Consider the following 25864-nt stretch of genomic DNA (forward strand, 5'->3'; position numbering starts at 1 on the left):
TTGCATGAAAGCAAGAGCATATGTGCAACTGAATATGGAGGTCAGAGGACAACCTTGACTGTTAGCTCTCACTGACCTTGTTTAGAACAGAATCTGTCTGACTGCTGCTGTTACACCAGGCTAGCTGGCCAGCAAGCTTCTGGAGGTTCTGTTTCTACTTCCCGTCTTCCCATAGGGGCACTGGGATAGCACATGGTTCTGTTCCTGGAATGCCCTAAAGTGAATTTTCACATTTGAGCTGTTCCATAGCTTCTGTTGTTCCCTTTACAGGAATTATATGAAAAACAAAGCAAAATAGGCACTCAAAAGCAATTACTTCCTGTTGTTTCTCTATTGATGTATATCATTCCTAGGGTCTAGTTCTTTGAGATTTCTAGTGGCCCTTTGAACATGTCTGATATGGCTGATTAGCAGCTTGGACTAGTATTTTTATGCCTGGCCTTCCTCAATTTTTCCCCATGTCAGCCATATTTTTCCAGCATTTTTCTATGCTTTGTAATTCTGTGTTGAGAAACGGCACACATTGTTTAAATTTTACTTTTTTAATAATTTTTTGGGAGGGATGGTGGTTCAAGACTGGGTTTTTCTGTTGTGGCATTGGCTGTCCTGGACTCACTTTGTAGACCAGGCTGGCCTCAAATTCACAGAGATCTGCCTGTCTCTGCCTCCCCAAGTGCTGGGATTACAGGCATGAGCCAACACGCACAGTCTAATTTTAATTTTAATATTCTTTTTATTTAAGTGTTTTGCCTGCATGCCAGAAGAGGGCAACCAGATCTCACTATAGATGGTTATGAGCCACCCTGTGGTTGCTGGGAATTGAACTGAAGACATCTGGAAGAACAGCCAGTGTTCCTAACCTCTGAGCCATCTCTCCAGCCCCCCAAAATATTTTTTTGCATATATTTTGAGCATGGTTTTCCATGGCTTCCTCAGCTTGCTTGTTTATCCAGCCAGGACTATCTGCCCAGAGATGGTACTGGCCACAGATGCCTGAACCCTTCCACACCAATCAAGAGACTGCCCTGTGGGCCAGTGTGATGGAAGCTATTCCTCAATCAGGATTCCCTTCCTCCAGGTTCCTCTAGTTTGTTTCAAGTTCATGAAAACTCTTGACACAAATCATTTAACTATAACCCATTAAACTATAACCTTTCCTTGTTTATCTCCAAGATGTTAATATAAAATACAGTGCAACCTCCAAAGACCCAGTCTTTAAAAACTTGTGTTAATTAAAAGTTCAGTGACACTAAAAATATCCTGTCTCTTAATTACGGGCTCCTGTAAAATGAGAAACAAGTTAAATAGTTCTTCCAAGAGGGTAGAACCAGAGCAGAGTTAAAACTGGATCAAAACAAAAGCAAAATCCAAAAAAAGTAGTTCATAGTCCAATGTTAGGCACTTAGGATCTGGGCTCCCGGGAACCTGGGCAACTCCACCTCTGGCTCTGCCACCCAAAACATACTCAGCTTGTCTGGAAGGTTCAGGCAGGCTTCACTCCACACCTGCCTACCAGCTCCAGTATGCTGGGGTCTGCACTGCACCTTCATCAGTGGCCTCTCTGGGCATCTTATGGTATCTAGTCTCAGCTGATTCCACCCCTTGAATCTTGCAGTTTTCATTCCTACACAGCCCCACCTGTTGTCTACACATTTCCAAGTCTGGTTTCCTACTCAAGATGCAACCTTGCCACACCTAAACAGCTTCTGTGTGCTGACCCTTAGAAAATATGTCCAGAAATTACACTTCTGCTGTCTTATTAATCACAGCTAATTATTCATTCCCAGCTAACCATCATTTGTCCCAGTAAAGGTTTCACACCCATAGATTCTTAATCATAAATATCACCAGACTATCTCTGATAGTCTTTGTGTGCCTATACTTCATAAAAGCAGGCCCTCTGTTCTTTCAATGGTTTCTTCCATGCTTCCACAACAGCTTATTAAGTCTGAGCACTCAATGACTTTTCTAGTCAAAGCTCCAAAAACTAACATATCCTAAAAAAACAACAACAAAAAGCATGGTCAGGCACGACAGCAATAGCCCACTCTCCAGTACCAATTTTGATCCAAGTTTTCTGTTGCTGATCAAATACTGATCAAGAGCAACTTGATCAGCTCTTAGGTCACAGTCTGTCACTGGGGGAAATAAAGGGAGAAATTAAAGGAGGAGCCTAGAGGCAAGAACTAGTAGAAACCACAGAAAAATGCTGCTTATTGGCTTGCTTATCTATTACAACCAAGGACCACCTGCTCTAGGTAGAACTGCACACAGTTGGCTGGACCCTCCCACATCAATCCTTAGTTAAGAAACTGTCCCGTAGGCCAAGCTGAGGAAAGCAATGCCTCAGTTGATGTTCTTTCTGAACCAAGTGACAAGTTTGTGTCAAGTTGACATAAACCAACCAGCAATTTACTTGTCAGTTGTGTTAGGTCAGACACACAGGTAGGCAGTCAATGGCTTTATTAAGGGGACCAAAGCTAGCCCAACATAACTCTGACTCTGTTCCAACTTTCTTCAATTGTGAAATCACTATCCATCAGCCTTGTACAATCTAACAGCAGCATGTGGTGTTTTTGGTTTTTTTCCTGACAACTCGTTTCCACACTTTTATCAGCCCTTCAAACATGCATTTTCTTCCTAATGAGTTTAACAGGCTAACATAGCATTCGGTCAGCATAACTAGTTATTCCAAACTGAGCTGGATCAAACAGTGGGCTTTGAGACCTAGCCTTCCTTGACTGGAAACTGCTCCTGCCCAGGCTTTTACAGAACTCTGATGTTTGAGACTTTGCAACTGTTTTCAGTCTTTTGCCCATTTAAAATGTCACATTTCAAGAGTGGCAATATCCATATGGCTGTCACTGTGAAACCTGGATACACTTTAAATCCCTAAATTTCTGAAATTCTCTCGTTATCCTTTATTCTTAACGTTCTTAGGAGCAAGGTACTATAAATAAAAACTACAGCCAAAGTAAGAGAAATCTGAGCACATAGGAAAACTGTTGCTGGTAAGTCTGTAAGAGAAAAATACTTTGCCAGGCGGTGGTGGCACACACCTTTAATACCAGCACTCAGGAGGAGGCAGAGGCTCTCTTGAGGCCAGCCAGGTCTACAGAGTGAGTTCCAGGAAAACCAGGCTATACAGAGAAACCCCGTCTTAACAAACAAACAAACAAACACGGAAGGAAGGAAGAAAGTTAGTTTTTAGTTCTGGTGCTGTCCCAGTGATTTGAGTGGGCCAGACATTGCTGTCGGCTCCCGCCCAGGCTCAGATCATCAGGGCCACATCCACTCGGCAGGCCAGCAGCCCATGGATGAGCGTGCATTTGTTTTCCACGCGCAGTGTGACAGCAGTAATTGCCTTCACTGCCGTCGCTGTTGGAGGATGTTCAGGATTTTTTTTTTTTTTTTCCTGAAAACGGTTGTATTCTGCACACTTGTCAACCTGGGCACCGCCACATTCAGAGCTCACCGGGCCGCCCACCACCGGGCGCTGGCACCGCCCCTTCCCCCGTCAGCCCAGGGAGGAGACGCTGGACATCGAATGCCAAGGGAGGGGCTGCCTAGTCCTCGCGAGGCTTCGTTCTCACGGAGGCGGCGGCGGGCGGCCGGTGGGGATGCGCTCGGAAGAGGGGCCCGGAGGCCTGGGCGCAGCCCTTTCTATGCGGGGCCCGAGCTGGAGGGAGAAGCTGTCGGGCCCTGAGGTCCAGTTCCGCCGCGAGTCGCCGCGGAGGGAGCCCACGGGGCCGCCGGCCTCGCCTTTTGCCGAGAGCGGGGCCGGCAAGCCTCGCGAGGAGAAGAGGACGGCCCTGAGCAAGGTGGGGGCGGAGCCTCACGGTCTCTCGTGGGAGACTGGTCGGGCGCACCCTGGGGAGCGGGGCCGCAATTCTCGCGAGAAGACTGCTTTAAGCCGAGGAGGGCAGGGCTCTGAGGAGGGCGCGCGGCTTGCTCACCTTAGGGGCGGGGCCGCGTCCCCGGGGCGATGCCTGCTGCTGCCTCCGGGATGGCGGGGCGCGGCGGGCGGCAGCCTCTGAGTGACTAGGTGTGACCGTCCCAGGTGGTCCTCCGGCGGCTGCCCCCCGGCCTCACCAAAGAGCAGCTGGAAGAGCAACTGCGCCCCCTGCCCGCGCACGATTACTTCGAGGTGGTAGCTGCGGACCTCAGGTGAGTGCTGGAGTGAGGGCCGGGCGGCGCTCCTCAGGGCCGGCTTCCCCTTGCAGCCGTCAGCGCACGCCCAAAGGCACCGTGTGGGTCGCCGCAGAACCTTGGTGCGCCCGTGGCATCGCGCCTTTTCCCCTTTGTGTTTTCATGCCTTCCTCCACGTAGCCCTTAATTAACTATAGGATGAGAAGCCAGAGTGCATTCCTTGTACACGTGAGTCAGGCGTGTTTTCGCTAGCGAAGGACCAGTCCCTGAACCCGGAGAAGTGGGATCACGTTGCCGCCCTGCTCCTGTCAGCCACCACCCAGTCAGACAGTTCTCTGCCCGTGGTGACTGGAGCAACACAGGGCTGGCCTAATCAGCAGGTATCAGTGCCACTGGAATTCGTGACTTTTCACGGTATTTGTTTTTATATCTTTTTATGCTTTTGCATTTATGTCATATACACTATCCTTTCAGGTACCAGTTTTTATTTTTTAAAAGTCTTGTCAAACGAAAATGTGATTGTTAAACAGGTGTCCTGTGAAAACCACAGGTGGTTTTCAGATGGCTGAAGTTTAGGAAAAAGAAACAGTTAAAAGAACAAGGAGTGACTCTGTGCATTTCCAGTTCCAACTTGTAACTTACACCTCCCTGTGAACAGACTTCAGTAAACTCTAATGTTGGCTGTGAATGAAATTGAAGAGTTTCTACCTGTGATAAGAATTGTTGCTGAGATAGGGAGAACAGGTTTTTCCTAGGTACCAAAGCACCTGAGGCCGGTCTACCCACCTGAAAAGAACCTCTCCCAGTACAATATTTGCATCCAGGAAGGAGCCAAGACTTGTCTTGTTCTTGTCCTGATGTTCCAGGAATGAGTCTAAAAACATCTGTGGCCTTTGGTGACTTCTGACGTCCAGTATTTTAACCTTCGCACTGTATAATGGAGGAGCTCCTGAGTAATTAAGGTTTCGGTTAGTAGTTGGTTTATCTTTAGGCTTTTTGCTAAAGAATATCTAGAATATTATAATTAACTGAGAAGTGATTCTTTGGCATAAGCAAAGTATTTGCTGTATTCATAAAGGGCAAGTAAGGCAAAATTAAGGGAGTCCTACAGTCTTACTAACCATTTTCATCACTATCTCATATTGCAGCCTCTATCCTCACCTCTACTCAAGAGCATACATTAACTTTAGAAACCCCGATGACATCCTTCTGTTCAGAGACCGTTTTGATGGATATATCTTCATTGGCAATAAAGGTTAGTGAGTTTTAACTTCTCAAAGATATCTTGAATAAGGTCATAAACCTTTATTATTATATCGAGTGCTGATGAAATTTATAAACCAGAGAATTCCAGAAGTTCCGTATAATAAGAACAGAGTGCACCGTTGTTGGTGAGTGGGTTTTCACACATTAGTTTTCTGAACAAGTGAACTTTGCATTCCAAAACCAAGTTACCTTACGACGTTTGAGAAAAGTTTCCTGGGATGTGTTATATGCTCATATTTTTTCGAGGAAACCAGAGTACTGATCACGATTATTCACTTCTTGGTACTGGTGTGGAGGGTATGTGGTCACAAATTTCAGCTGTGAAGTGTCCAGAGCAGTCTTCCCTTCAGAGGCTCTGCTCTCTTGGATTTTCCAGGTCTACTTTTGGTATTCCTCTTTCCCCTGCCCTGTCCTGTCTGACTGCCCTGTGTTATATTTTCTGCCTTTAAGGCTTATGAACAATGTCTAGAAGCTCTTTTCTGCCCTCCCCAGCCATCTTTTTCTCATTTATATCCCCCTGTACTTAAGAGTATGTGTTCCCTTCTTCATCAGAGGGTAAACATTGGAAAAGATTGGAGGTGACTAAACAGAAGGTCAGATTGTAGTTTCTTTGAATATTGGGCAAGTTTAGTACAGACCATCTGGCTGTTTAGTTCGTTGCTAACTACTCTATTCAGCTGACCTTTTTATTTTGTAAAATATTGGTAAAATATATATAACAAAATTCATCATATTCCTCCCCCCTTTTTTTGAGATAGACTGTCTCTTAGTTCAGACTCGCTTTAAATTGTCAGTGATCAGTTCTCCAGCCTTCTGAGTGACTCATGGTTTCTTCTTTCCTTTCTCCTTTATTTCCTTCCTTCTTTTCCTTCCTTCTTTTCCTTCCTTCTTTTCCTTCCTTCCTTCCTTCCTTGCTTCCTTCCTTCCTTCCTTCCTTGCTTGCTTCCTTCCTTCCTTCCTTCCTTCCATCTTAGAGTATAGTTCAGTAGTGTTAAAACTATTCACTTTATACAACCAGTTGCCCAGACTCCCTGAATCTTACACAACTGCAGCTTTATCAGTTATACACCAGTGCCTACCCCCTTCACCCTTCTTGAGCTCCCTCCTGTGAACGCATTCTTTTTCTGTTTTTCTGGTGTGGTTGTTATTACGCTGCAAGCCCTGAATTAGTAGAATCTCACTGTCTTTTTGGCTAGCTTATTTCCCTTAGCACAGTGTTCTCCACAGTCAGGCGTGTCGTAACAAACTGAAGAATCTCCTTCCTTCTGAAGCTGGATAACATCCCTCCTGGGACTTTGTACATTTTACTTACCCTATTATATGTCAGTCAACACTTGGCTTTAGCCAAGTTAATGGTAGACTCTCTGGATATGTAGATATCTCTCAGAGAACCTGTCTTCAGTTTGGATATCTACCCAGAAGTAGAATTGGTGAATCATGTGGTAATTCTGTTTTTCACAGGAGCTCTACCATTTTGCATTCCCAGCAAAAGTAATGCACAAGAGCTACAGTTGTTCCTCTTCCTCACCAACACTTACTCTTTCCTGTTTTGAGTTTTTATTGTCATTGTTTTGCATTACATTATAGCAACTGGCCTAGTAGGTTCAAAGGTAACATCGCTCCTGGGATTTCTTTCTTTTCTTTTGGAGGAGAGTTTTGTTTTTCGTCCTATTTTTGTTGTTGTTCCTTTGATTTGGGTTAAATTGAGTTGTTGAGTTTTTGAGATACCCCAGGCTGACCTTCACTTGAGTTCTCCATGCCTCAGCCTCTCAAGTACTGGGATATAGGTTTTGTACCACCATACCCAAGCTTATTGTGATATAATTTTTATTACTCCCATAAATTTGCAATTGAACATTTTTTATATGATTGTTGGTCATTTGTAGACCAACTCTGAAGAAATATCACTGAAGGTCTTTGTCATTTTTTTTTTCAATTAAAAATTTTATTTTCACCAGGTAGTGATGTCACATGCTTTTAATCCCACCCCTTGGAGGCGGAGGCAGGTGGATTTCTGAGTTCAGGCCCAACCTGGTTTACAGAGTGAGTTCCAGGACAACCAAAGCAACACAGAAAAAACCCTGTCTCAAAAGACAAATTTTTTTTTCTATTTATATATATGCGTATAAATGTCATATTTTGTAGAAGTGTTCAGATGCCAGAAGAGGGGACTAGATTCCCTGGAACTGGAGTTGCAAGTGTGTGTGAGCTGCCCGACATGTGTGCTGGGAACCGCGCTTATGTCCTCTGCAAATGCAGCAAGTGCTGCTAACTGCTACGCCAGATGTTCAGCCCCTTTGTCACTCCCTAACCAGGTTATCTGATTGATTCATTTAGGATTTGCTTTTGCTTTGTTTTGTCTCACCATTTACCCCAGGCTGACCCCAAACTTAACAGCAATCCTCCTGTCTCTTTCTCATAAATCCTAGAATTTCAGGTACATATAACACTCCCAGATTTCTTTTTCTTTTCTTTCTTTATTTTTGTTGAGTGGTAATAGTTCTCTGTGAGTGTAGGTAGCGTTCTCTTCCCAGGTGTATGGTTCTCCCAATCTATAGATTTCCTTTTCACTCTATTGATTGTGTCTTTTGATGCAAATAACTTTGTTGTATTTATTGATTACTATTAATTATCTTTTAGTAATGCTGCTGTTAATCCTAAACAGCTGTGTAATAAAATCACCACACAGAGACTGGCTTTATTTAGTTAACCTAGAACACAATACTGGGCAATAGTTACTCCCTCCTAAACCTCCAAGCACTCATAGTTTCCTAACATTTAGATTTCCCACATTATACTTGCTTTTAGTGATATATTATGTCCAGTCCATCTCCATATAGTTCCAAGATCTGTCCTCCAGTTCTCTCCTAGCACTCTCTCCTGCTTTGCCTTGTCCTTTCTCCTCCCACTCATTTCCTGACCTCTGGCTCCTCCCCTTGCTCAACATTATGGCTAGTTGCTTTATTTTGGCCTGTTTACACAAAGTTGAAACAGGATGCTTAGAGTATGTATCACAATGCAATATCCGGTTTGAAACCAGAAAGTGGGGGAAGGGGAGAAATCAGCATTTGAATGAACAAGGGTAAGGTGTATACATTTCCAAAGAACATTATACCAGCATAACTTTTTGATTTTTCAGGCAGTCCTGATCTGTCTTTACTTTAGTTGCCTGTGCATTTGTTGTCACCTATAAGAATTAATGAACATAGAGCTTTTCCAGTTACTGGCCTTGTATGTTGAGTCAGTTTTTGCATAGGACATTGGATCAATTTCCAATTCGTTCTTTATATGTGGCTATCCGGTTTTCTCAGCACTATCCTTTTACATTATCTTCACATCCTTGTCAAAAATCATTTGGTCATTTGAGCCAGGTGTTTTCTGTTGGCCTGCTATTGTTTTTCTTGGTGTGTATGTCTGTTTTCATGCCAGTGCTATGCTATTGTGATTACTGTGGCTTTTTGGTAAGGCTTGGAATTGGGAGTTTGTCAGCTCTGTAATAGGCATCTGTTGTGTCCTGTGGGTACATCGTCTCTGCTAGTCCAGTGCGGTTTACCGCCCCACTCTTTTTATTTACACTTATTTACTTTGTGTAATGACAATTTTGATTTCTTAAACACAGAAATATAAGAATATGCTTTCATTTGACTCCCAGGTGTGGAGGTGAGGGGCTGCTTCGTACTGTCTGAAGCAGCTGGCTTTGATTTGCCTCGTGCTCTAGCAGAGGCGTGGTTTGCCAGCTGCAGATAGTTTTTGCGATTTTGTGACATTTGGAATTTTGAGAACTTTTCAGAAAGTACCTCAGTGCTAGAGTCCTGAGAGGTGGCTTGGTGATTGTTGGTCATCCGGGGGTTTGGTTGTGTTTTGTTAGTAGTTGTGCTCAGAAATGAAACAAAAGGGAAGAAATTAGATTCAGGGATCTCTCTCTCTCTCCTTCTCCTCTATCCTTCTTTCTCTTCTGTCTAGTGATAGGGGGTGAAACCAGTGGGATAAAGGGTGAGAAAAAGAAGATCCCACAAAGTAGCAAAGACCAGCTACAATTTTATATTATGTGCATGTGCGTCCATGCATGTGTGCACATTCCTATGTCTATGTGTATGTACACTAATATCAGCGTGTGTGTGTGTGTGTGTGTGTGTGTGTACACTCCTGTGTGTGTACACTCCTATGTGTGAAAGTTTTGGTTTGAAAAACTCAGTTATGTTATGTAAATATGTTTGTGTTTTAATCCCAATATTTGTTTTAACAGATATAAATATGTTTTTGTTTGTGGGATTTTAGTTTGGACTTTAGTTTGTCCACAGCTAATAATTGCCTCTGTGGGGCGTGGTCTTTGCCAGCTGGTAAAGGTCGGCCTCATGCAGCATGGAGAGGGGCGTGATCTAGGACTCTGAGGGAAATAAATGGGACAGCCTAGAGGGAGAAAGTGTGGCCGGTGGCAGTTTGGAGAGACCAGGGACAGACCATGTGGCGGTTTGACAGAGAAATGTTTCAACGTAAGGCGTGAAAGAGACTGCTTGCTGTGTTTGCTGCTGCTGGAGATTGGTGTAGCCCCAAAAGAACCCATCGACCCTAAATAGCGGAGAGAAGTAAAGGGATCTGCGCCCCTCTCCCCGCTCATCTCTCTCTCACTGGGCTAAAGGATTAGTGGAAGGGAGGCATAAATACCCCAAATAAAATACAGTTTAAAAACGGGTCTGTGTATGCGCGTAAATATGCATGTACGCTCCTGGGTCATGTTGCACTTGTGGAGATCAGGGAGCAGTTCTCAGTTCAGAACTGATCAAAGTCAGTCCTCTCCTTTCACTGTATGGTCCTAGAGATCTAGCGTAAGTCATCAGGCTTAGCAGCAAGTCCCTTTACCCATGGAGCCATCTTGCCAGCCCTTCTCATTCCTGCCTTAATTCTGCATAGTTGAGGTTAGCACAAAATGTATTCCAAATAAGTTTGCACTACAGGATCGCAGTTGCACGACTGACAGGATTTTAAATGATATTGCTTAGTGGGTTAGTCCTCAGGTAAAGTGTTACATGTGCTGGCTAAAGCCAATACACAGACTTTCCCAGAACACCTCATTGTGTGTTCATCTCCCTACCCCCCATATCACATCAAAATCAGTTCCTGCTCCCTCCATTATTCACCTTTTTGTTTGGAAAAAACCTTACCTAGAACATAATAAATATATGTTCTTTTTTTTCTCTTTATTTAAGATTTATTTATTTATACAGTGTTCTGCCTTCCAGAAGAGGGCACCAGATCTCATTATAGATGGTTATAAGCCACCATGTGGTTGCTAGGAATTGAACTCAGGACCTTTGGAAGAGCAGCCAGTGCTCTTAACTCCTGAAACATCTCTCCAGCTCCATATATATGTTCTTAAAGCTCCCAGACTCTTTAGCCCTATGTCTTTTTTAACAGAGTAATTTCCTTAAGAGTTGCATTAACATTCTTTTTTTTTAATATTTTTTTTATTTTTAAGTAATTTTATACATTCACTTGTATCTCAGCTGTGGCCCTCTCCCTCTTTCTCTCCCAATCCTCCCCTCCCTTCCTCATTTCCTCCCTGACCCTTTTCCGAGTCCACTGAGAGGGGGTGTCCTCCTCTCCTTCCGTCTGGCCCTAGGTTATCAGGTATCTTCAGGATGGTTGCAATGTCCATATCTGTGGCCTAGCAAGGCTGCTCCTCCCTCAGAGGGGAGGGGAAGCTCATGAGTTCATGTCCAAAACAATTCCTGTCCCCCTTACTAGGGAACCCACTTGGATACTGAGCTACCATGGGCTGTGTCTGAGCAGGGTTATAGGTTATATCTATGCATGGTCCTTGGTTGGATAAACAGTCTCATAGAAGACCCTTGTGCTCAGATATATTTGGACCTTGTGGGGCTCCCTGTCCCCTCTAGGATATACTAATTCCTCCTTTCTTCATATGATTCCTTACACTCTGCCGAAGGTTTGGTTATGGGTCTCATCATCTGCTTTGATACACTGCTAGATAGTCTTTTAGGTGCCTTCTGTGGTAGGCTACTGTCCTGTTATTTGTTTTCTCCTATTTCCAATGTCCATCCCCTTTGTCTTTCTAGATGAGGATTGATCATCTTACTCCTGGACCTTTTTCTTGTTTACCTTCATTAGGTATACATATTTTAGTATGTTTATCCTATCTTATAGGTCTATATAAGTGAGTATATACCATGTGTGTCTTTCTGCTTTTGGGATACCTCACTTAGGATGATTTTTTCTAGATCCCACCATTTGCCTGCAAAATTTATGATTTCCTTGGTTTTAATTGCTGAGTAGTATTCCATTGGCATTAACATTCTTAAAGTTATTTTATTTTAATTATATTCTATGGCTCTGTATGTGTGCATGACTGACTGTATGTATGTGTACCATGTGTGTGCAAGTGTCATCAGAAGCCAGAAGAGGGCATCAGATAACATGGAACTGGTGTTACAGGTGTTTGTGAGCCACTTAGAACCAATCCAGGTTCTATGCAAGAACAGCAAATGCTCTTAACCACTGAGCCATCTCTCTAAACATAACAATTTAAAAGTTAATAGTTGATTGTAACTAAAATAAAACCTAACTGAGATACTCCATTCATAAAAAATTTGGAAGTAATATGAAGTAGGTGGCTCTCCATTTATAAATTATTTGGAGGTAACCTAGGGCAGTTGGGTTTACCAACCTGCAAATTTCTCCTTCTCGAGTGAGCAGTTTGATGTTGGAATGAGTCCACTGATGGTAGGCCATTTCACGCAGTAAGTGCTGCCTCTTTGCCAGCACTCTTCCTGAAGCGTTTGTGGATCTGAAGCTTACCTGTCATCACCTTGCTTCATCTCCATGTTAGGTAGTTGTTTCCCAAAGTGGACATAGCCGAGTTGCATAGTGATGTTTGCAATATGTCTCCATAAAAGGCCTGGAGTATCCTGCAGTGGTGGAGTTTGCTCCGTTCCAGAAGATTGCCAAAAAGAAGTTGAAGAAAAAAGATGCTAAGACCGGCAGCATTGAAGATGGTGAGTTTTTTCAATGGCGGGACTATAATAAACCAATAGATTAAAAAATATTCATGCATTCATTCATTCTGTTTTAAACTTATAGATCCAGACTATAAGCAGTTTCTGGAATCCTACAGTTTGGAGGAAGAAAAAACCAGCACTAGTCCTGAGATACTTTTGGGAGAGATAGAAGCAAAGACAAGAGAACTTCTTGGTCTGTTTTTCTCATTTCTTTATTATACTTACTAATAGTGTGTATTTAAATCTTCTTTTTTCAAGATGTGAGTAAAATTTCTTTGTTATAAGCTTAATAGAAATAGTATTTTCTACCTCCAACAAAAGTGATAGTGTGGGGAAATCTTTTTGAGCCTTTCTTGATGAACATTATGAAGTTTTTAGGGATCTTCCATTTAGAATTGCCGTACTGTCAAAAAGTGGTGTGTTTTACAAATGTTTGTTTCCTACAGTAGGCCCCAGAAAACTCACGTGTAGACATGAAACACCTTTATTTTTCACAAAACATATTTAGTCTAGTCTCAGACACACCTGAATGTCCCATTTCTTGCTGGTCCCAGTATTAAACCTCTTCCCAAGGGGCTGAAGAGATGGCTCATAGTTTAAGAGCATTGGTTGATCTTCCAAAAGACCCTGTTTGGATTTCCAGTACCCCAATGGTGGCTTTCAGCCATCCGTAACTCCAGTCCCCAGGGATCCAGCACCCTCTTCTGGTCTCTGTGAGTATTTCACACACACTGTGCACAGGTATACATGTAGGCGGAATACCTGTAGGCTTAGATTTTTCACAAAATCTGCTTTTTTTTTATGGTTCTTAAGCACCTTTACCTCCCTTCCAACCCCTGCCCCAACCCTAGATAGATTAGTAGGGAAAAGGGCTGTAGACCTTCTTTATCTACTTTCTGCTAATTAGGGTTGATGAGTCTTTAGGGGATTACCAAACTCAGGCATCAGGATACCAGCAGTCCATTCCAAAGGCCAACACCAAGCAGCAACATGAATCAGTAGGACAAGTCAGCAAAAGCCACAAAACTCAGTTGGATTGCCCCGAGAGTTCTCTGAATGCTTCTCTGTGAAGTCAAGTGTCAAAGCACGAAGATCAGTGCAGTGAGGTTGATCTTACTGTTCATGGGCCTCTATATATCTCCTCTCCTCAAAGTCCACCCATGGATGTTCTCAGCTGGCCAAAGTCACACCCCTCGCACAAGAGAGCTCACAGCAAAACATCATGTGCCCTCTTACAAGCCAGCCTCCAGCAAAACATCACATGACAAAACCGAGTCTTCACAGAAACCAGAAACTTCCACTTCAGATACCCATACACATAAAGATTTAAAAAACAAAACAAACCCTTTTCTCAAGGCCTGGCACCCCTTACATGTCCTGCTCACTGGTGGGTGCTTGTATAATATCTCTTGTATACTTGGTTTGTTAATCTCCACGTGGATTTTCTTCCTAATTTCCTTTCCTACTTCCACAGTGGAACTCTATTTTTTCATCTTCGTAGTTGCAGGAAACAAATGTTTAAAATTGAGTATGTAGTAAATAAACAGACTGGAGCCTGTTTAATAGAATGTAAGCTTGTGTATTTGAGCGCTGTGGAATAGAATGTAAGCTTGTGTAATTGAAGAGGCGTAGAAAACCCTCGTGCTGGGACCTGAGACCTGGATTTTTACCAGGGAATGCCATGGGCTAATTCACTCCCATCATTGCTCTGTCCATGGTGAATGCCAAAAAGAAGCAAGGGTCCAACTGATGGCTCCTGCTCCCCAGGGGAGGCTGTTGTATTATGCTGAGCATGTTTTAGAGGTCAGATATTAGAGGGAGGAGGATGGTGGTCAGGTTAGTGTGGGGGCTGAGAGCAGAAAGAACTAAAGACCAGAGGTTTAAGATGGGCAGATGCTACCCATATATACATAGAGAAGATGGAGACATATACTTTGGGGACAGAAACAGATCTGATTTCAAAACATGTTATATTTATAAAGTTAGAAAAAGCAAATTAGGTATTTTAGAACTCACCTTCCAACCCCCCATCCCCATCTTTCTTGCTTTGTTTAAGTATCCCCTTGTTACCAGGTCTGTCACTGCAAGCCACTTTGGAGACATCCTCATTGTGGGTTAGAATCTAGTTTTGTTCCCACAAGTCCTCTGTCCATGTCGTCTGAGTCTGCAGCATCTCCCTCAGTGCCCATTATGTTTTCAGGAGTTCTTCCATACTGATGACACAGGTACCAGGGACACACTCCCAGTCCTAATGCGAGAAGTGCGCTCAATCTAGAGGTGGACTGTGGAGGCTGCATCTGTAATTACTGCTTCAACTTTTAAATTTGAGTCTTTCCCATGAAATTCATAGGAGTTGCCAGCTTTTTCTCAGCTTTTAACCTTCTATGGAGTCTCATGAGCAAGCCTAACAAATAAGGTTTGAATAAAATCATAATAAAATCAGGCTGACAGGAGGTCTGATGTTGAGTTAAACAAGGTCTTTGGAATGGACAGGCCTAGGACTAGCTCTGAGACTTGGTACTTCATGGCCTCAGCAAACATCATCACCTTCTTGAGCCTTGTAAATTTTTGTGATATGGTAATTAGGAGGGGAGGAGGGAAGTGTATCCATGTTACTAAACTTTATCTTGGGGTCCATTGTTTTGCTAATCTGATAGCCAGAGTGTCTCTTTAAAATAAATTCATTTCTGCCAGACTAATTGCATCTATGACCACAGCACTTGCCTCAAAGTGTGAGTTTCTGACCATGACCACTCTGTTTAAGGCTGAGTACCGTTTGATCTGTCAAGCCAGGGTATCAAAGGTCCTTAGTTTGAATTTAGGGACTCAGGTCCAGGGGCTTTCTCACAAAATTCTACTAGTTCCTGAGCCTCACATTCTAGAAATGTCATGCCAGCTCTCAGGTGTACCAAGGATTCTTCCCAGCTCCGCTCCGTCTGAGATCTTAAAGGTCTGTAGGGAAGACCCAGAGTGTGCCCACATTCTCACCATGTTCTCATATCTGGAGGCTATAGAGCTGGTCCCTCTGGTGACACCTGAAGGTCTGTAGCATTTGGGGGCGTCTGACGCCCCAACATGAGAGGTATGAAGTAGGAAAGGTGATGTTCTAGGTAGAAGCTTTAGACAAGAGAAATGGGTGCTTCTTTTGGTCAGCAGTGCCATGTGGAATCATTTTCTAAACTTTAGGCTGAATATCTCTTATCTGAAATGAATAAGACCAGAAATATTCTGTTTGGGGCTTTAGAATATTTGTATATATGTCATAAAATATTGAAGAAATAGAATGCAAGTCTAAAGATAAAGATTCTGTTTTCTGTATTTTAAACACATGGGTGAAGGCAGTTGTGCACGATATTTGTAATGCATCTCTGTTTTGACTGACCTATCAAAATCACACTTGGGATTTTCTACTTGTGTCATTATGTCAGTGCTCAGAACTTTACTTGGGGGCATTTCAGATTTTGATTTTTGAAAGAGATTGCCATGCATTAAAGACTGTGTTAGTGGGCTGAAGAGGTTGTTCAGTGGTTAGAGCACTGTTGCTTCTGCAGAGAACCTGAGCAGTTCGCTGCCCCCACCCTGCAGCTCCCTATTCGGACTGCCACAGGCACTGGGCATAAACACGGTGCACATCACATATGTAGACAGAGCACTCACACACAGAGTAAAACTAAATACATTTTCTAAAAACCTAAACAAGTGGAAAAGCAAAAAATTCTGAAAATACGCATGGCATCAGAGTAAATGAGTGTCACTTATGATTCTTCAGAAGTATAAAAATAAATTAGTAACATTTGAGAAGCTTAAGATACACAAATACACATTTTTGCCAACTATGTGAGCAATATTTTATGACTTTTTAAAGAAAAACTATCCTTTGTCTTTTTCCTCACTCTTAAGTTGCCTATTGTCCTGTAAATAACCACTTACCTGTATTCCTTCCTGTAAATAGCCCTGATTAAACTCTCTGGGCCACCAAAACCAAAAACCAAAACCAAAAGGTAGGAGGAGGACTGGTTGGAAAGAGAAAGGGGTCAGCAAGAGAGGGAAGGGGCAAGGGTGGGTCATGGACAGTAAATATGATCAAAATACATTATATACATGAATTATATAAAATTGATAATAGGTAATAAGAACTTAAAAGACTGGCATGTATGCAGAATTATCAGTGCCTTCAAATTACTTGGATTTATAACAGTAGAATAAGAATGTCCCCAGGTGCAGTGCATACTCATGTACATTTTAGTGATAATATTCTTCCCCTAATTATTTTAATATTAAATTGAAAACAAATATTTAAGATAAATCTCAATTTAGAGGTTTGTGTAATGTATTATAATTTTTGTTCTTTAGCCAGAAGAACCACACCTCTTTTGGAATATATTAAAAATAGGAAATTAGAAAAGCAGGTAGGTGGTGTTTTATCTGGAGAGTATCTACCCTGTGCCTGCTGTTTCTATGCACAGAACTTATGCACATATTTGCCTTCAGAGAATCCGAGAGGAAAAACGTGAAGAGCGGAGGAGGAGGGAGCTAGAAAAGAAGCGTTTACGGGAAGAAGAGAAAAGGAAAAGGAGAGAAGAGGAGAGATGTAAAAGGAAAGAGGCGGATAAACAAAAGAGAACTGAGAAAGAGGTCAAGATTAAGGTAATTTTGAAGAAACATTTCTTCTTTTCCCCCAAAAGTTTAGTTTTGTTATAGTAATTATGCTAGTTAAATATTTAACTTTAAAATCATAAAACACTTTCAGTTCATCTAACTGTTTATCACTGTTTTTTATATCCACTCAACAGTAGCTTCAGACGTTCCCTTGAGCTCAGGCGTCCTTACTCAGCCTGCGAACACTCAGTGGTAGAAGGCCTGAGGCTCTGACCACCTAGTGTAGAATGGGTCACAGCACCCTACTAAGACAGTCCACTGCTGAGAACTTCCTGCTCAGTTCCCCAGAAGAGGCCTCGGCATTCGAGGGTCAGCACTTGGTGGCACCATGCAGTTCACCCTCATGTCCAGTATTCCCCGTTTGTTAAGTGGGTTAAAGAGATCTTTCCAGTATTGGTCAGGATTAGAATGAACTGTTCTTAGGACTTTTTAAAACTGAGATCTCAGCCTGGCCTGGTTTCACCTTACTTTACAGAGGACTTAAGATAACTTATTGGGGTTCTGAAGAACTATACAGTAGAATGAAAGGATCAACCCTCATTAGCTGTTACTGTTAATACAGCAGGGCCGTGTCTGTTGTTAGCTGAGTCTGTATGTATGTGCACCACATATGTGCCTGGTCCCTGTAGAGGCAAGAAGAGGACACTGAATCCCCTGGAACTGGAGTTTAACTAAGGTTGTGAGCTACAGTATGAATGATAGGAACCTCCCGAAGAGCAGCAAGTGCTTTTAACCACTGAGCCATAACAGCAAATCGTTGTGGTAGTAAATCATAGTAACCTTACGATTTCTCAGCTTCTTAAGAAACTGGAAACGGGAGAAGAATCAACCACAGAGAAACCCAAAGAAAGAGGTGAAGCCATTGGCATTGGAAATGAAAAGCAGGAAGCCCGGCCAGTAGAGAACCTGCCAGAGATGCCTGGGGAGAGGTGAGCGTGCTCCTGTTTCTGTGACCACCTCCTTCCTGCCCCTGGTACGGAGTCAGAGGATCAATACAAGTTGTACACACTCCACGTTGCCCTTGGCATCTGAGAGTTTGGCAGAAAGAATATGCTAACACGTTTGTTTTCTACTGACCACCCCAGCAGCTGAGTGAGCACTGACTCAACAGTCTCAAGTATATCTTCAAAATCAGGGACATTTCCTATTACTTCCTTAACTGTCACCTTTCAAGATCTTCCTTTTCCTCCTAAGACTTCCTCCCGGACTTAGGTCTCCAGGGTCTGCCCTCCCAGTCTTTCTGTGTAATTTTTATCTATTCATTGCTTTCCTTTGTGTTTTGAGATTTCATACACATTTTATTCCAGCTGTCTTGCAGTTTATCTATGATTACATTTCAGTTATCTACAACTACGCATTTCAGAGTCCCATCTTATAGCGATGGCGAGTTTGGGGGTTTGGTTTGTTGTTATTGTTTCCTTTCGTTTTTTTGTTTTTTTGTGTTGGAGCAATAGACCTTAAGTATTGTAATTCTCCTTACTTCTGTCTTTTTGTTGGTCCTGCCTCTTTATCTTTACCTGCCATGGCATGGTTTCATGGACAGAGCTCAGCCATGAAGCTGGCAGGCATAGCCCTTACCCTGAGTATCATATCTGCCCCACACAGCCAGGTTTGCCCAACCCATGGCTTCTACTACTTGTTGGATTGTCAACTTTGTAATCTATAGCACTTTGATTTGCATAGTAGTATTCTAGTGTCCTTGTTTATAGTACAGCAGTACCTGGTTTTGGTGTCATATGGTCCTCACTTGTTCCTGTGCCTCCCATGTGGATAGGCCACAGAGGGAATATGTTGGTGACTTGTGCCCATGGTTCAAAGAGGCAAAGACTTCAAGACCCAAAAAAACCAAGCAGCAATATATTTACTCACTATTCAGTTAACCTTTGCTATGCATAAATTAGTCCATGTGGCATTATTAAACTTCAGTTCATTTGGCTATGCTTAGAGCAGAATACAACAGTCAGGGCTGCATCACATACACACATCTGGGCACCAAGGAATGTCACTCATTTAACTAAACTGTAAAATGGGGATTGCACTGACTTTGGAGAGCTGAGAGGACAATATCTACATACCTTAGCGCTGTGTTATTGTATACTTGTCATTCGGGTATAGTGGCAGGTATTTTTATTTGTCCATCTTTTGAGTGTTTTCTGTTGGATGCTTGTTGTGAGCCCATTGCTGCTAAACTCAGCAATTGTAGCAACAGGTTCAGTTCCTATACAGCCCATTCAGAGTCTAGAAGGGAGACAGATAATCAAAAAGCCACTTGCAGCTGGGCTTGGTGCCACATGCCTTTAGTCCCAGCACTTGGAAGGCAGCGGTAGGCAGATATTTGTGAGTTCAAGGCCAGCCTGGTCTACAAAGTGAGTCCAGGACAGTCAGGGCTACACAGAGAAGCTCTGTCTTGAAAAAAAATAAAAGTCACTTACCTGCAATTAGTTATTAACCGTTTGTATTGACTCACAGGTTACAGAATGGCAGTGACAAAGAGCAAAGGGACAAAAGATTTCGAGACAAAGAGCCTGAAACTCCAAGATGTCACCCAGATGGTTGCAGAAAGCACAGCATTCACTCCGAGCTTGCCAGGTTTTCCAGAAGGAGTGAAGATGAATCAAAGTGGGGGAAAGGCTTCACCCAGGATAGAGGGAAAAAAGGGAGTCAGGATGGGGCTGTCCTTGTGGACATGGCAGAGAGAATGAGCAAGGACCAGAAGGAGTATGACAGCCTGGGACCAAGAAAGGAGCGCCTGGGAAACAAGGTTCTCTAGTCCACTAGGCCCATCCTCTCTGTGGGTGTGTGCCAAGAAGGCAGTGTGCCTCTGCAGTCTCACAACTACTTTCCCCAACTAATTCTTATTAAAGTAGACAAAAAACAATCTGCTAGGTGTGTATAGGTCTAGGGTTGCACACTGCCTGTGTTAGTTCACAAGCCCACATGGACTGAATTTGAAAATCCTCATCTTGTAGAGTACACTGACCTTGGAACTAACTTCAGAATAAAACATACCATCATCTTTTTAAAGAATCAAGTTTTTATTTACCAGGAAAAAATTACTTAGCATAAGCCATTTACTTGACATTGATATTGTAAAATGTAGCCTTAAGATCATAAGGGAAACAGCAGCTTATGGGGCTTCCTTTGAGGTCATTGACTAATAAATAGTCACATAGCTTTCGAGTCAGTTCTGCCTGAGCATGATTAGAGCAGTGATGTTCCTTGAGTCTAATGAGGAGCAGTTTGTTCAGAAGTGTGAAGTTCACTTGTGTTTGGTCACATTTTCCCAGAGGCACATTTAGGGTAGTACTACCGGTGGATCCAAGTCTAGGCTGCTCATGACTGGAGAGCCAAGCTGAGGGATAAAGAGTCAGATTAATAGAGGACTGCCATGCTAGAAGATCGGGGAGCATCATCCCCAAAGCCTGTCTAGGGAACGCAAGTAAAGGGGCTCTTATGTGGAGGGTGAGGAGGGACGGTGAGATGGTGGGCAGGAAGGCTTCTGCTGAGTGGGGTCATTGACCTGCAGTATGTGTCATATTTCACTCCATGGCCAGAACATCTCTCCCAACCTTGCTTTCCTGGGGCTAGTGCCTACAGTCTCCTTAGACAGGCACCTATTTCAGTGCAAGTTACCCTGCAGCAGTATACATACTTTGCGTTAGCTGATATGCAGAACTGAAGACCAATGAGGGCCCTTCCACGTTCTGAAGTCGTCTGGAGGTAGCCAGGGTTCTGGTCCTTGGAATATTTCCAAAGAAGGACTGTTTAGCAGTTGATGTCTTAATCATTTAGCTGTAGCTTCTGTTTGGGGTGCTGGCAATGGGAAGGCGCTCTACCGAGGGTAACTTCCCTAGAGACACCAGGGTTGAGCGGCACTTCACTTCTAGGGCCAACCTCCTGCATGCTCACCAGGCCTGGTAGCTAAATGGCTTTGTGGGATTTGGGCAATTTAAGAATGTGAGTAAGTGGGAACATACCACGTGTGACCTTTGAGGCTGGTTCTCCTCACTTAACTTATCCGATTCAGATCCTTTCAAGGTGCTGTGTACTGCTGATGGCCTTTTAGAATGTATATGTGTGTGTTTGTGTGTATTTTTTTCCTTTGTTTCCTATAGTGACATCCATTTTTAATGCTTCCAGGAATGGCCAAAAGGGATGACTCACAACTTTTTAGTGCCCCAGAGATTCCTGCAGTCACTGTAACCTAGGGGACCCTGTGTATAACTGTAGTCTATTGGCGACATGTGTTCACATGTGTTCTCCCCTTAGCAGCTTTGTGTGAGCAATGGGTGCACTCGGGTAACTGTAGGTGGGGCTTACCAACTGTGCCCACTGCTCCTGATGTGCTCCTGGGAGACTTTGGACACAGTGCCCTCTTTCCTGTGAGGCCTGACAGTGTGGTTTTCAGAAGGGTCAGGCTGACATGAGTACCAGTGCATGTCACCTCAGTGAGAATGAGACTAGCCACATTGGCTCCAGGAGTCCCTGAGTTTGCCTCAGGGATTCAGGCCAGTGCCTACTTCCTGCCTCAGGCCTTTCCCACTCTTACTGGCCAAAGAATCTTAAGCTGAATCGCTGGCAGGATGTACCAGTACAGTCATCCTCATGAAGAAGACACTGAGCGGTGCCCCTGCCCTGAGGTTGCTGGCTACCAAAGAGCAGGCTCTGTCACCCTCTGCCACTCCTTCAAAGCTATCGGACCTCAGCGACTGCTGTTCTGGCTGTGGCGTCTTTGGGCCCTGAAGCAGCTGCTTTTGGGTCCTATCAAGGAGAATTATAGGCATGTGTGTGACGACACATTCCAGGTTTTCATTTTAACTCCTACAATGATGAGGGGATGGCCTCATGTTTTGATTTTTTAATAATTCCTTAACAAAGAGTTTTTCTACAGTTTTCTGTTATTTCTTGTTTTGGATTCTGGTCTTTTGACTCCTTGATGGAATCAGTTTTATTGTAAACATAAACATCACAAAGGAGAACCATTAGCTCTTAGTGTCAATTGCTTAGCATGGCAGTAAATGGCATCTGGCAGTGTATTAAGGGAGTTTTCACATCTGATGTGAAACTTCCTTTATTGTTTCTGAAAATAAGTTTTCACTTGCTGACATGATACACAGTAATGCCCACTGAGTGATCTGCCCACCGTTCACAAGCTCCATGGCAGTGAGATGCCCCTGTGACAGAAGGAGTTCTTGGGTTAATGGGTGACCAGACTCTCAGTAGCCAGATGGTGTTTCCAGTGTCCCAGTGTTTGCTGACAGCAGAACGCGTGGTTTCAGAAGCCGTAGTGTGTGAGCGCCAGGCTGAATTCTGGTAGTGTGTGTACATTCTGCAGGAAGATGCAAGATGGGAAGGGTAATGCCTTTTCCACGCCGTGCCGGTGAAGGCTCTTCTGTTTGCATCATCTGTTCCCTGATGAAAAGACACCTTGCCTTCCAGGACTGGGTGTGATTCCTAGGGGAGCACATGGCCTTCTGTTTTTCTTATCTAAAGCCATGTCAGAGATCAATGTTGAGAGTTGATCAACCATTTGATCTGTGTTAACAGATTAATTATTAACAATACAAAAGGCAAGTTTATTTTCAGAACAACACTCCAGAGTTAGAAATTTTCCCTCTCACAGCACTAATTAATTAAATCATCCATAACTGCTTCAGCTCCATCTCAGATAATAGGTATGGTTTAATGACTATTACATGTAAATTCAGTTTCAGTCTTTTTTATCTTGTCAGTTCAGTTAGGTTCAGGAAAATCCTATCTACTTTGTCTGGGTGAGTTTTTACCAGGCTGTAATATTTTGGTATAAAGCTAGCCACTTCTTGTACATTGCTACCCCTACTACTGTCAAGAAAACTTTTTTTTTTTTTTTTTTTTTTTGGAGGGGAGAGGGGTTGGAGACAGGGTTCTTCTGTGTAGCTTTGGTTGTCCAGAACTCACTTTGTAGACGAACTCACAAAGATCCGCCTGCTTCTGCCTCCCCGAGTGCTGGGATTGCAGGTGTGTGCCACCATGCCTGGCTCAAGAAAACATTTGTCCTGTAAGATTCTGAATTTCTCCCAGAGTACACATCTAAAAAGACAACCAGGTAAGTAATATCACATCATAAAAGGGACAAGTCTTAGTTGATTTAAACTCAGTCGTCCACATGTTAAAGGAACGGGATCGTCAATAATAAAAGCATTTCAGTCATGTGGGATAGTTACCATGAGTGAAGAACAGTCTGCCATGAACCATTGTGTCTGCAACACAGTCACAGTGGCCACTGCCCTACATGATGAGGTCTAGACTTTTCAGGACTGCCACCATTGATGACAGTGTTGATAGAGGGCACTCTTGTGCCACTCTGGGTATTGGGGGACTACAGGCATTGCCAGATAACTACTGGTACTTTTAGGGCTCCTGGACGGATGGCAGAGCCATGGAATTTTAAGTCAGGCCTTCTTGAATTGTTCCTTCTCCCCAGATTCATATATGCAAGTCCTCGTCCAGTATGGCTACCCTGGTGTAAGGAAGTAATTGAGGCCATATACAGTTAGGACAGTGGGCCTTGGTCTGACGCATTCATGTCATCATAAGTAGAGGTCAGAGTTGACCCCCTGCCTGGTGAGGACACAGTGAGAGCCTCATTTGGCAGCCAGAAGAGGGTTTTCAGTAGGGACAGCTTAGACAACCCCAGGGCTTGGAGTTCCGGCCCTAGACTTGAGTTGTCTAAGCTACTCTGTAGGTGTGGTTTTGTGGCAGTGAGAATTCAAAGCTGAAGGAGTGTGGTGGGTATTGTTGAGAAGGACTTCATGCTCTGTCAAAACCAGAACAGTGACTCTAGATCTGCCCCCTCTCTCCCTTGGACTGTTTCTCTCAGTATTAAATAGATACAGTTGCAGTATATTGTAGGAAAATGGTCATGTCTTCCAGAACACAAAATAGGAATGCCTTTGAGCTAGCATCAGAGCCCCTGGCTCTGCACACCAAGTACACACCTGTGTGCACAGGGAGGAAGGGTGGCCCTGGGACGGTTAACTCTACTCTATCAGGGATGCTGACATGACAGTGTCTCAGGTATGATGAAGTTTAAAGTGCAGTTGCTTGAAGCGCATGCCTTGAAAGGTGTGTTGAGACACAAAGGTGCGTTCTTGTATGTACACAGTGTCTGGAAAGATGTGCAGCAGTTATGATAGTTGGCAGCAGCTGGGTACACAGCCTGGGCATCAGAGCAGAGCCTCTACTTTTTGTCACAATGTGAGTTTATTTTCTCTAATCTTGTCATGCATTCCTGCAGCATGTTTCCATTTCTACCACCTCAGGTCTCTACCTCACAAGGGTCAAATGAAAACACTCTTCCATCCCTCAGGCTGCTCCCTGTTCATCTCCCAACAGCAGCTTTGTTGTGTTAGCACCCTCTTCCTGTGGCCTGTGCCAGCATCCCCCACTGTGGTCTCAGCGCCCGTTTCCTCTTTGACTTCTGCACCTGTATCCCCACCCACTTGTATACTTGGAAAGTGCCTCACAGATGCCCGAACTTACATGTCCTCCCTGACAGTCCCTAACTTCCTCGTTCTAGAGCTGTGTGTGTCCTTCTTGCAGATGAATGAGGTTTGCTTCCCTCTGGCTGCCAGTGGTTGAGCTTGCCACCCTCAGCTGCCCAAGGCCCTCCTCCCACTGCAGCTGCAGCAAGGCAGGGGTCATGTCCAGGCAGGGCCTCTCTGGGCCCCACCCCCATCTCTAGCCTCCAGTATTATTTGTTTCTGTGACCCAAGCAACCTAAGGAGTTCTGGCTCGCAGTTCCAGGGTTCAGACTGTCATGGGAAGTCATGGAAGCAGGACCTTGTGGGAATAGTGGGTGGAGACAGGCTCTCTGGTATTCCTGGCTAGCTTCAAACTTGCTGATCTCCTGCCTTATCTCCCAGGTGCTGGGTTTACAGGTGTGTGCAGCACCACGAGTGGCACGGTGGGTTTTTAATTTTTCTTCTGTGTGTGTGTTGTTTACATGTCTCTGTACAGTGTGCGCGTCTCCCAGAAGACAGGGGGTTGGATCCTCTGGAATTAAACTTCCCACAGTTGCGAGCTGCCCTATAGATGCTAGGGATCAAATCCGGGTCCTCTAGAAGAGGGGCCATCTCTCCAGCCCCATTATCTCTTAAGTAATCAAAGTTTTAGGGGAAATGTTGGCAAAAAATACCAGTTTTTTGTTTGTTTTTTGAGACAGGATTTCTCTGTGTAGAGCGGTTCTTTGTGTAGAGAGCCTTGGCTGTCCTGGACTTTGTAGACCAGACTAGCCTCGAACTCACAGCAGTCTGCCTGCCTCTGCCTCCCTGAGTGCGGGGATTAAAGGCATGTGCCACCATGCCTGGCTGAAACATACCAAAATTTAAGAGCCATTAAAGGAATTAATGAGTTTTAATTCTTTGCTTCACAGTGTATTTTGTCCCAAATTTGAAACAGAAAAAAATGGACATTATTTCTCTTTCTAAATAGACCCACAACCTAATCATAGCAACAAGATGCAGAGCTCTGAAATAACAAGTGAAATAAGGAATTTGAAACTTTAATCTTTCCCCAGTTCTCTACTATTCTGCTACCCCCATAGAAAGACAGAAAAATCAGCATTTAAAATTCTCTGTACATTTTTCCTCTGCTCCCCTTCTCGCCTTCTAGTTTACACTGAGTTCAAAATGATAGAGTTTCTGGTTCTGCAATTGTTTTTGCTTTAAACTAACCTTCTTTCCCTATATGCTCTATAAATTACATGAGGATTTTTTTATCTTTTAAACAAGATC

General features: G+C 43.6%; 1 protein-coding gene across 3 annotated transcripts in view; it reads left to right on the plus strand.

Annotated features, from left to right (window-relative positions):
• The first annotated feature begins 3555 nt into the window (after window positions 1-3555).
• The window catches only part of Upf3a (UPF3A regulator of nonsense mediated mRNA decay), a 33969-nt gene continuing 11660 nt past the window's right edge, over window positions 3556-25864 (plus strand). Inside the window, exons 1-9 of one of the 3 annotated variants that reach the window (XM_021641766.2) lie at window positions 3556-3821; window positions 4061-4167; window positions 5298-5404; window positions 12330-12428; window positions 12514-12624; window positions 16785-16840; window positions 16923-17078; window positions 17886-18019; window positions 19560-20117. In XM_021641766.2, coding sequence (XP_021497441.1) covers window positions 3621-3821; window positions 4061-4167; window positions 5298-5404; window positions 12330-12428; window positions 12514-12624; window positions 16785-16840; window positions 16923-17078; window positions 17886-18019; window positions 19560-19860 — 1272 coding nt within the window. In that variant the 5' untranslated portion in view covers window positions 3556-3620 and the 3' untranslated portion in view covers window positions 19861-20117. Of the gene's footprint in view, window positions 3822-4060; window positions 4168-5297; window positions 5405-12329; window positions 12429-12513; window positions 12625-16784; window positions 16841-16922; window positions 17079-17885; window positions 18020-19559; window positions 20118-25864 lie in introns of those variants that run through there. The other 2 variants (XM_060381421.1, XM_060381422.1) reach the window with 2 other exon arrangements.

Source organism: Meriones unguiculatus, chromosome 4 (genome assembly GCF_030254825.1).
Source record: "Meriones unguiculatus strain TT.TT164.6M chromosome 4, Bangor_MerUng_6.1, whole genome shotgun sequence".
Lineage (NCBI taxonomy): Eukaryota > Metazoa > Chordata > Mammalia > Rodentia > Muridae > Meriones > Meriones unguiculatus.